This window comes from Octopus bimaculoides, chromosome 16, assembly GCF_001194135.2.
Source record: "Octopus bimaculoides isolate UCB-OBI-ISO-001 chromosome 16, ASM119413v2, whole genome shotgun sequence".
NCBI classification, from domain to species: Eukaryota; Metazoa; Mollusca; class Cephalopoda; order Octopoda; family Octopodidae; genus Octopus; species Octopus bimaculoides.
Window position 1 is genome coordinate 50,903,269 of NC_068996.1, and position 12,655 is coordinate 50,915,923.

The 12,655-nt window shown below is 35.1% G+C and overlaps 1 protein-coding gene across 7 annotated transcripts in view; it reads left to right on the plus strand.

Moving 5' to 3' along the window:
* The window catches only part of LOC106869485 (centrosomal protein of 170 kDa), a 393,016-nt gene that overhangs the window by 210,820 nt on the left and 169,541 nt on the right, over positions 1-12,655 (plus strand). For all 7 annotated transcript variants that reach the window (XM_052973757.1, XM_052973759.1, XM_052973755.1 and 4 more), the window contains one exon: positions 5,122-5,605. In XM_052973757.1, the coding sequence (XP_052829717.1) occupies positions 5,122-5,605 (484 nt within the window). The remainder of the gene's footprint in view (positions 1-5,121; positions 5,606-12,655) is intronic.

The following is a 12,655-nucleotide window of genomic DNA, read 5'->3' on the forward strand; positions in this document are numbered from 1 at the left end:
TGAAACAAGTAAAAGATAAAAGATATACTGGGATTGATTTGTTCAACTAAAACCCTTCAAGGTGGTGCCCCAGCATGGCCACATTCCAATGTGTGAAACAAGTAAAAGATAAAAGATATACTGGGATTGATTTGTTCAACTAAAACCCTTCAAGGTGGTGCCCCAGCATGGCCACAGTCCAATGACTGAAACAAGTAAAAGATAAAAGATATACTGGGATTGATTTGTTCAACTAAAGACCTTCAAGGTGGTGCTCCAGCATGGCCACAATCCAGTGACTGAAACAAATAAAAGATTACATAAATTGAAGAATATCAAAATAAGAACAACAACAATAATAATGATCTTGAACTGTAGCACAGATCTGTAGACTCCATGTGATGGATGGAATTGATTTAATTGTCCATAATAATTAATCATGCAACATCATGTGGTTTGTGAATATTAGCATCATTGGTCAGTTTACTGTATTTTACGATATAAGAAGCAATAAGGGAGTGCTTGGGTAATACGGAGGGAGTAAATGTCACAAGATATGTCTACCAGTTTATTTTCTCCATGAAGTATACATCTGAGAAGCACACACACACACTCGTGTGTGTGTGTGTGTGTGTGTGTGTGTGTGTGTGTGTATTGTAAATTGGGAGACTTTTCAGATTTGAACTTGTAAATAAAAATAATTAATAATTTAATAATGTAGTAATTAGTCTCACACCTTAATATTAAAAGTAGTAGTAGTAGTAGTAGTAGTCGTAATAATAATCATTTTTACTATAGGCACAAGGGCTAAAATTTGGGGTAGGGGTAGTTGATTAGATTGACCCTAATACGCAACTGGTACTTAATTTCTTGACCCTGAAAAGCAATGTTGACCTTAGTGGAATTTGAACTCAGAATGTGAAGACAGTCGAAATACATTTAAGAATTTCTCCCAGCATGCTAACAATTCTGCCAGCTCGCCGCCTCAATAATAATAATAATAATAAGAAGAAGAATAATAATAATAATAATAATAATAATAATAATAATAATAAGAATAAGAATAATAATAATAATAATAATAATAATAATAATAATAATTAATAATAATGGTTTCTAATTTTGGCACAAGGCCAGCAATTTCAGGGCGGTGAGAAGGCATAAGTCAGTTCAACTGACCCCAGTAAAATTCTTTGAAGATTTATTTCTCAAATTTTTTGGTGGGGGATTTTTTCTTAAGTTTTAAAACTCATAAGGCCAGTTACTCAGTTTCCATGGGATGTAAATAACTGAGATCACAACAATCCCATGAATGGGATGCTGATCCATTGCAATGTACAAAGGTGTCAATTTTTGAGGTTAAGGGGTCAAGTTGATTGCATTGACCCTCAATACTTGATTGGTACTTTAATTTATTTATTTCTTTATTGCCCATAGGGGCTAAACATAGAAGAGACAAAGGGATTAGTTTGATTACATCAACCCCAGTGCGTAACTGGTACCTATTTAATCAACTCCGAAAGGATGAAAGGCAAAGTCGACCTCAGCAGAGTTTGAACTCAGAACGTAACGGCAGATGAAATACTGCTAAGCATTTTGCCCGACGTGCTAACGATTCTGCCAGTTTGCTGCCCGTCAATTTATTTTACTTTATTAACTCTGAAAAGGTGAAAGGCAGAGTTGTCCGTGATGTGATTTGAACTCAGAACATAAAGATCTAGAATAAATGCCACTAATCATTTTGTTGCAATGTACTAATGAATCTACCAGCTTACCACCACCTTAGTTGTCAGGTTAGGAATGTCATACTGAAAAAATGGCATCATAAAAATAACATCAGTAGTGGATATGAAGTTATAATTCAAATTCCTGACAGTTTTTACCTTATCTACCTGCTAATTCTGTGACCTACATTAGGATTAGTTATATAATTTCCCTTAAATAACTTCTTTCTGTTAACCACACCTCACACTGCAAAAGAAAAATAGAAAGTTACTACAGTTGTTCATTAGGATAGTAATTATATTCATTTGGATCTACATTAACCAGCAGGGGTCCCTGACAGAAAATTGATGGATCAAGACTTCTTTCGGATTTTATCTGCCAAATCCATTTGCAAAGCTTTGTTCAATCCAGGGCTCTAGTAGAAGACATCTGCTCAGGGTGTCAAGAAGTGGAACTAAACTCGGAACTATATAGTCGTGCCACCTCTGTGTGAGTGTGTGTGTGTGTGTGTGCATGGGGGGATCCTATCAGAATTCATTAGCCCCTGGGCTACTGTATTAGTTAAACCTCCTGCTTATACACCCTTAATATTGTAATATTTAGTGCAATATCTAAAAGGAACTGTTGCACTGGTTCTCAAAATGATGAAAACCAGGCTAGGTCAGGCCAGGTTCCCACCTAGATATCAGGGAAATTCCTTTGGCATCACATCCCTCTTTTTTATCAACAAGATGACAAAATAGATTTTTGCATCTGTGTAATTTTCTTCTTTCTTAACCATACTGTTTGACAGGTTTAAAAGTTGGAAACCGTCGTAATTTCATTAAACATGACAATTTGTCCGCCCCCTTTTCAGTCTTCACACACCTACCCTAGGGCTGATTGTGGTGGTGGTGATGGTGGTGGTGGTGGATGACTGTCTGCCCCAATCGTATGAGAAGTACTTAACTATATTAATTTTATTGTTTTTTTTAATCATTATTATCATCATCATCATCATCATAGTTTAACGTCCGCTTTCCATGCTAGCATGGGTTGGACGATTTGACTGAGGACTGGTGAAACCGGATGGCAACACCAGGCTCCAATCTGATTTGGCAGAGTTTCTACAGCTGGATGCCCTTCCTAACGCCAACCACTTCGAGAGTGTAAACTCCGAGAGTGTAACGATTTTTATTATCAATAATGATTCAAAAGATGGTGAGCTGGCAGAATTGTTAGCATGTTGGACAAAATGCTTAGTGGTATTTTACCAGTCACTACCATCTGAGTTCAAATTCTGCTGAGGTCGACTTTGCCTTTCATCCTTTCGAGGTTGATAAATTAAGCACTAGTGAATCACTGGGGTCAATGTAATCGACTAATTCCCTCCCCCCAAATTTCAGGCCTTGTGCCTATCATAGAAAGGATTACTATTAATAACGATTCTGCCAGTTTGCTACCCTAGTGTCGAACTGGCAGACTTGTTAGTATGTCAGACAAAATGCTGCTAGGTATTTTGTCTGTCTTTACATTCTGAGTTCAAATTCTACTGAGGTTGACTTTACCTTTCATCATTTCAGGACTCAAAGGAAAAAGTAAAATAAATACCAGATGAGTACTGGGGTCGAGGTTATTAACCGAACTTGCTGGCCTTGTGCCAAAATTTGAAATTAATAATAATATTAATTCAAAAGAAAAAAGAATTATCCAAATATCAAATAAGATAGATAACTGTAAGAAACTCGTAAAATGGATATTTTCTTTATTGTCTGTTTTTGTTAAGAATTGCTCTCGTTTTTTTTATTTTTGTTTTGTGAAAAAATGAAAATAAGGGAAATATTTCATTTTTTTTTTTCTGTTTGTGTGAGGATTAAGGATTTTGTCCTGAGCCTCAGGTTATGATTGTGGTTTACGTTCCATATTCTTCCTTGTATTCTTTTACTTGTTTCACTCATTGGAGTGTGGCAATGCTGGGGCACCATCTTGAAGAGTTTTCAGTTGATTGAACCAAGCCCAGTACATTGTTCTTTTTTCAAACCTGATACTTAATCTGTCAATCTCTTCTGTCATGCTGCTAAATTATGGGGGAGTGTAAACAAACCAACACCGCTTGTCAAGCGATGGGGAAAGGAGACAAACACAAAGACTCACATGTGTGTATGTGTGTGTCCATATATATATATATATATACACATACATACATATGTGTGTGTGTGTGTGTGTGTGTATGACAGGCTTCTTTTGGTTTCCCTGTACCAAATTCACTAAGTCTTGATCTATCCAGGGTTTTAGTAGAAGACACTCCCCCAATGTGCCATGCAGTTGGACCAAACCCGGAACCGTGTGGTTGGGAAACAAGCTTCTTAACCACACAGCCGCACTAAGTGATGTTTACATTATTAGTTAGTATTATGTAAACACTGGCAAGGAATCTAATACTGAGGTCAGACATTCCAGGAATGTTCTGGCAAGCTAGCTTAGCAATTCATTCCATTGCAAGCTGAATAAGAAAACACTTTGAAATTGTGGGTTTTCAAATGCTAAATCGTTAAATTCATTTTGTGAGTATCTCTTCACCGTCTTCAATAAATGTCATTAATTCTCTTAAATGATAAACTCAAATTATTAACTTTTCACTTCTTTTTTGCAACTAATTGATAAGAAGATAATAAAAAGTTCCGTTAACATATAAGGCAGATAAATTTCTCTGCAGACCAGATACTATTTATTGTTAATTGCTTCCAGGTATGTGTACATTGTCAACAGTTTGTTAAGTTAGCTAAAATGCTCATACTCCCTAAAGTGATGTCTTAAATTCTCTTTGTAAATGATTATAGTAAATGAAATATTGTTTCTTTGTGTTGTAGCTATTTTAATTGTTTCAGCATACTCACGTGCACGCTGGCATTCTTATACACACTCGTCCTATATACACGCAAATATTTTTCCACACAGACATATATTTAATTACGCATGTATATATTGCATGTATTAATAATAATAATAATAATAATAATAATAATCTATATGTAAGATGCAGACACAGTAATATTTAGAGCTGTACAATATTTCATTACAGTATCAAAGACAGATAACCTGTACTCATATTCAGGTAAAGTTAATGCAACCTTCTTTTAATACATAATATGTTTTCCATGTAGCTGGCAAGCATATTACTTTCTATTATTACACCTGGCAGGTATGCTGTTTTGGTTCTCAAGTTTAACTGATCTGTTTTTTACTGTGGAGGCCTGTGATAAGTGATGTTTTCGAGTCTGGCAGATACCTTACCAAAGTTTAACTGAAAATAACTTCCTGTATTTGTTTATTGGTTTTCATTGATAACAGTATCAGTATCATGTGCCTGTTTCTATTGTTATCTAAACTACCTAATTTATCAAGTCTTATGTTGGCTAAACACTTTTCTATTTAAAGGAAACTGTAAATCAAGAGGCACCGAATCATGAAGAATTTGAAGAGCAGCAAAGGAGCAATGGAAATCTTCAGCAGAATTACGAGAGCAGCTATAATGGATACATATCAAACGATCCCAATCATACGTGGCCTAGAAAGAGGCGTCCAAAAAGCTGGACATCTCAGTCAAATTATAGTTCTCAGCATACTGAGGAGAAGAAAAGATCTTCTTACCATGTAGAGTCCACTGTTGATGCTGAGCAGGACTATCTCAACAGTATTCCACCGTCCATAATGAAGCCTTCACATTCTACTCTTGGAAATTTACAAAGCCAAAATAATAACGTTTCATACACAAAAAGTGACTTTGTTTCTATGGAGGGTGTACCATCAGCTCCTGAAAAGACACAACCACCAGTGAGTCACAACCAGATTTCAGTGAAATCTCCTTCATACTCTGAGGCTGGTGGAGCAAATGAAAATAATACCTACCGAACTAGAAATGGTAAGAACATATACTTCATTATTATTATTATTATTCTTGTTATTGTAATCCATTTTCCATCCCTCTTGCTATTATTGTTATTTCAAGTGCCTTTTCTTTTTTATATTGTGGGCTTTTGTGCCACTACTGTGTGCAGTTTTGTGTATCTTGGATATAAGCAGTGTTTTGTTTTGGTTTTGTGTTGGCTATAGTATTGACAGTACTCTGTGATACATGTACAGTGTCTAGAACTGCTATTTTCTGTACATACGTGTAAGATCCGTGTTTGGTTATATACTTGTCTGCATTTAACCATTCACATGGAACCTATCATAAAAGAGATTGTTTCTGCTTTCAGTCACCCTCTCCATTCTAATAATCTCTGTTTTTCAGATCTTTATCTACAGATAATTTCTCCATTTCTTTTAGCAACACATTATCATCCGTTGAAACTGATCATTCAGTTAAGAGGCACTTCATTTCCTTGTGAGCCTTCACAACTATATCTGATTGATTTGCTATAAATTTCCCTCTCTTTGAGAATTGGCATTCCTCACATAAGAGTAATTTTGTCATTCTCCAAGATCTTTTCTCATACATACACATAACATATAGCATCTCTTTTCTGTGGATATTTTATAAAACCAACATAATTCCTTACCTATAAAAGCTCTAACTCTGTCATATGTTTACACACACACACACACACACACACACACACACACACACACACACACTTTTTGGTCAAAACAGCTGGCCGGCCAGAACAATGCAATTATATTTTTTCACTTCCTCCATATGTTTTTTGTATATTTCTTTTTATCTGATTACCAGATAAGTTTTATATAAATTGGAAGGTATGCATCCAAATGCTGAAGGCTAACACCTATTTTAAGAAAAATACTTCAACCACACATATGCACATTAAATTTTACTATTTCTCAAATATATCTGTGTGTTTCTTTAAACTTCACTTGTTCATGTTTTTACAAAAATAATCTTGCTTCATCACAGTAGTACCAAATATAAAAAAATCGTGTGTGATGGATACATTATTTAAATGTCATAAAGGCTTTGATATATAAGCTGTCATTATGTCGATTATTGAGGTGGTATTGTTATATTTGTCATTGAAAACATCTGGCTTTTTGCATGCTAGGAAGTGTTATGTCTATAAATTAAAATTTCATAAGATGTTTGCATTGCCATTTTCTAAGAGAAATGGAGGTTTATAAGGTTATCAGTGAAGTTTTACTATAAGGAAAGGAAATTGAATGCCATTCTACATGTAATGTGCGTGTGTGTGTGTAGAAGTATGTATGTATCTTTGTATGTAAGTACATTAATATTTAAGTGTTGGGTATGTTCCTATTTTTATCGAGATAAAGTACGTTCACTGTCTATGGCTATCTGGTGTCATCCACAGTAATTAGACAATTGCCACTGGATCTACTTCAGGAAATTCTCGTTGTACGTTGAGCATAAAACAAATGATAGAGACAGAAAATGCAGTACATGGGGAAACTTTATTGCTCACAATAATCATTTCAACACATCCTGCATTGATCTTTCACAGGTGGGGAACTATACTACTTGTTGTGGTACATCATCGGGTGATGTAGCACCTGATGAGCTGCTTCTGCACTGAAGGATGCACCACAACTAGTTGCATTATTTTCCACCCATGAGGGATCAATGCAGGATGGGTTGAAATGATCCTTGTGAGCAGTAAAGTTACCCGTGTATTCTGTTTTCCATCTATATCGTTTGTTTTGTGTGTGTGTGTAAGTATATGTGTGTATGCATGTGTGTGTGTGTTTAAGTGTGTGTATGTGTGCAAATGTGTGTGTGTGTGTATGTGTGCAAGTGTGTGTGTGTGTGTGCAAGTGTGTGTGTGTGTGTGTTTGTATATGTCTGTTTAAGTTTGTGCGTGTGTAAGTGTGTGTGTGTGTGCAAGTGTGTGTGTGTCATAGAATCTGGAGCAACCTCAGGCTGCTTGGTTTCAGAAGGGTTAATACTTTTCTGATTTTTCTGAAAATAAATATATTTACATGTGTTATTTTTTATTTAAATTGTAGGGGGAAATCAAAGATCTGATCACTTTAAACTAAAGAAACCCAGCTTCATTATCTGAGTAATCAAAGAGTTAAGGTTGATGATAATTTCTCTCTAATAAATTACACGAGTTCATGCAAACAAAATGAATTGGTCCAGTGAATGTGTCTCTATATGAAAGACCCAACGGATGAACTTCTATGTGGAAATATCCCTTAAACCACACTTTGTCTTTGAGAAGGCCATACATGTTGCATAACATGGTTTTGGGTTGTCTGTGCATCAGGAAATAAAGATTATGGTCATTCTCAAGATGCTTTTAGTCATAGGCCTGCTAGGTCGTAGCTCATATGGGCCTAAACAAGAAGGGTATCTCTTCATAGCTGCTTAACTGCTAGAAATAGCAGTCAGTTTTCCTTCAAATAATATCTTAGAAAAGAAAAAGAACAGAAACCTTGATGCAGTCTTAGATACACTGTCTGAATTAGGGATGGATTGATCATGGCTGGAAAACGATCATAGGTGAAATATCTATATAAACCAAGACAGAAAGTTGCCTTTCTCGTTTGGTTCTTTAATCCTTCATTATTCAGATTATTCTCCCAAACTTGTTTTCATTTAATCATGCATTATCTTATGATCTGATTGTGTATTTCTAGGATGACATTGTTGGATACGTGTGAAAGGCTGGATATGGCAGCTTTAAAAACTAAATGGTTGACTCTGTAAATTAGATTTAAATTATGTATCTTGAAATTAAGTTCACGATGACTTAACCAACACATAGGAACAATATATTGCTACAAAGTTTGTGTATTGAGAATATCTTTTTAAAATAAATGTTTGTTTTGCTAAAGTGTAAAATTTGTATTTTTGCTTATCAATCTTAACAACTGAAGAAAATGAAGAAGAAAAGTTTTGTAGCGGAAAAAGAAGAATAGAATAAGCATGTAAAAGAGAGAGAGAGAGAGATTTAAAAATAACATTAAATAAGTAAGTAATACCAGTTGTGGAGCAAAAAATAAGAAAATTGCATGGATTCTATTAGTCATCATTGTTGTCTAACTGTATGGTGTAAGCTGTGTTCTTCAAAGCTGAAGAAAAAACACGGTTGGAGATGTGTTCTAAGAGGAACACATCATGGGATGATGGAATGTCTGTTGATTAGGCTAAGTAAAGTTAGGAATAGTTTAGATGTTTATTTTCTGCAAGAAATTTTTGTCTGGAATTTATGGCTGTCTTTTGGCAAGCGTTTACATGATGAAAAAAGTAATTAAAACAAATGGTGAAATCTTATATTTGTAATAATTTTGTGATGTCTTCAGGTGCTTATTTTGTAACAGCACAAGATTCATTCGCTATAATTAATTTTGATGATAAAGGAAATGTATAACTCAAAATTTAATTCCAGGTTCTAATTATCTTGGAGTCGGAGTGGAGAGGTCATCTTCATAATGACATAACTGGTCATACATAAATATTTATATATTTTCTATTTTGATCTTTGTCTTTTTTTTTTTTAATTTTTTTTATTTTAGTAAGGTATGATATTGCCCAGTAGCTGGAAGTTGGCCAGATATGTTTGTGTGTGTAGGATGGGTGTTTGTATGTATGTGTATATATATATATATATATTGAACCCAACCCTGGGTTCTCATTCCTAAGGTTTTGTTTTTTTTGCTGATGTTGTTATTATTATTATTTATTCAAGGCACTGCTTGGAATTGAACTCACAATTTTGGAGTTAGTAGCCTGTGCTCTTAACCATTACACTATATGCCTGTGGGCAATTATTGAGTGAATTTTAGGGCTTATAAACCTAATATTTTCCTATCCTTCCTTAAGACTGGTTCCCTTATACTATTCATATCTGCTCTCGGTCTGCTTAGGAGGTTGTTGTGTCCTAACTTATGTGCTGCTTCTTTTAGTCTTCGTATTTTCCAGTGGTGTTCTCTCTATTATTTTAACTTCATCCCACAGGGGACGGTGGTCTCCGCTTTTCCATACACGATCAGCTATACCTGATATGAGGACACATATCCGTCCAATGTAAATAATGTACAGAACTCCTCATCTCATAAATAGAGAACAATATATATTGGTTGTTGTTTTTAAAAGCACATATCACCTTCTCATGTTAGATACAAATATTTTTTTATGGTGTTCCTTTAATCTTCAGAGGAAATCTACCTTTGTCACTTGATACAGTTGCTGTAGCTATTTTCTTTGTCATTAGAAATAATTTATGATGTTTAGTGGAGCACGAAACAACTCGCATACTACATCACACTTCAATACCTACAACATAATCGTTTCTTAAAGTTGTTAGACTAAATCCCAGACTAAAGACTGCCAAACATAGAACTATTACAACTTCAATGGTAGCAATTCTGATGAGTTAATTAATTAATGGGTGTCATTATTGATAAAATGGCAAGCTGGCAGAATTAATAGTATGCCGGCCAAAATACTTAGCAGCATTTCATTTGTCTTTACGTTCAGTGTTCAAATTTTGCAGAGATTGACTTTTCTTTTTCATCCTTTCAGGTTGAATAAAATTAGCCCCAGTTCAACACTGGGGCTGATGTAGTTAACTTACTCCTCTACCAAAATTGCTGGCCTTGTGCCCAAATTTGAAACCTATTATTATCTTTATTGACAATAATGTGGTAGACAACCCGCTATTCTACTACATTATTAAATGTCAATGAATGTTTAAATATAAAGTAATATGAGGTTGATATACTTTACATGCATCTATGTATAACACACACACATATGCAAAATTTATCTGAAGCCACTCTTTTAGATAAAGGAGTTGCCATTACTTGATAACTGGTAGGTACCAGGTTTTTGCAGTTGCTGTAATGGTTTAGATTATTAGCTTGCCTGGAAAGGGCAGGTGGCAACAGGAAGGGCATCAAGTTTTTAGAAACTCTTCTTCAATATCCTCTCTTCTGACCCATGCAAACATGGAAAACTGGATGTTAAAGTGATGATCATCAGAAATGGTCACCATGTGCCTCACCAGTGTCTCTCTACCCTTGTCCATATTTTCCCTGCAAGCACCAGTCTTTAGAAAGTCATGCTGAACATGAACTGTATTGACATCACCAGTTTGGGAACGGCTGAATTCAAGTTCAAGCAGAGTTGCCCTTGTTTTCCATTTCTCAACACCTTAACCCCTAACCATATAGAGTGTCTAGAGTAACTACCCGTATATATTGGGTTTGATTTGATCAACTGTAGCCAATAGCCACCTTGTTATAGTTTGTCATTTCGTGCTGATATAAGGAATCGATTGGAACAGTCTCAGCATAGTTAATGAGATGTGTATATGTTGGTGAACAAAATCTATTGAAATATAATTATCTCTTGTAATATTTGTTAACAATTACAAATAGTGCTTCATTTGCTTTGAAAAGTGAAAGTGTTTGTGGTATAATTTCTACTCGTGTTGGGTTAGCCAAAAGCACAAATTGTGACTGATAGCTTATAGTCTGGCAATTGACATGACACATGTGAGTTTAGACAAGAGTAGACAAAGTATGCATATGAATTTGGTCTTTTCCAATCAATACTTGCCTGACACAAGCCTACGAGCCATAGGACACAGGCAACAACATTGATCAATTGGCCAGAACAGTTTAAAAAAAAAAAAAAATTGTAGATGTAATTTTAATCAATGTTGTAACTAGAATGATGTCTACACTTTTTACAGTATTTAGTTTTTATTGGTAAGAGAGCAAGAGAGATTGTGGGGGGAAATGACTCATTGCTCAAGAATTGATCCAGCTTCTTTGGATCAATGAGGTTGCATGAGTTGAAGCGAAGGTTAACACAGATGATTGAATGAATGATAATATACGCAGAATGCTACAACTGTTTTGGTTGAAGCTAACAAGAGAATTTCTTATACATGGTTGCTTGACTTGCTAGAAACTGCAACCAAATAGCTCTCTACATTGCATCCTACCACCTTAATGCCTTTATTACTATATTTCAAATGAAATACCCTGCCTTTGTTTCAATTAATTTTGAAAATAATGAAGCATTTACTAAAATAACTTTGTAATTGTTGGAACATGAATTAACACAAAATTTTGATAGGTTTTAATTTAGACCAACTTAAATCTGGAAGTTTGTATCATAGAACCTGGGACAGTTTAAGGTGGGTTGGTATCAGACTGTTCAATTAATAAAGAGCATATTTGATAATGTAGTCTTAGATGCATACTGCTTAAAAACTAGAGGGGAAGGTCATAACTGGAACACTGTTCATAATAACACTGTTTGGTCAAGGTTGACCTGAGGCTCAAACAAGCACAGTTTTGGTGAGGCAAGGGTTAATAGGTTTCATTTGAATGAAAAGATGCAACTCTGGAGATGATCCAGGATTTGAATGGAAATATTAGTGGGGCAGATATTATTGGTGATGGTTAAGATGGATTAGTATAGAGGGAGAAGGAGTAAGTTCATTGTAATAGGTGTAGAGAAGGCTGAACACTAGGGGATAGTTCAAGATGGGTTGTGTTACCACAGAAACTTTCGGATATGTAATATGCAAGTTGTTTTTCACTTGTTTCAGTCATTGGATTTTGGCCATGCTGGGGCACCCCCTTGAAGGGTTTAGTTGAACAAATCAAATCTGGGACTTATTTTGTAAGGCTTGTACTTATTCTATCAGTCTCTTTTGCTGAACAACTAAGTTATGGAGATATAAACAAATCAACTGCTACTGTCAAACAGGTGGGGGGAACAAACAAACAAAGATATGCATATACATGTATGCACATGTGTGCATATGCACACATGCACACACACACACACACACACAGAGGATGGACTTCCACATAACTTTCATCTACCAAATTCACTCATAAAGCATTGGTTAACTTGGGGCTATAGTGGAAGAAACTTGCCCAAGATGCCATGGTTTTTTTTTAATATAATGTGAGGATGTTGTACTTCAGAGTAGTGGAGATGATTCAAGATTTTGTTAATTATATGATTAAA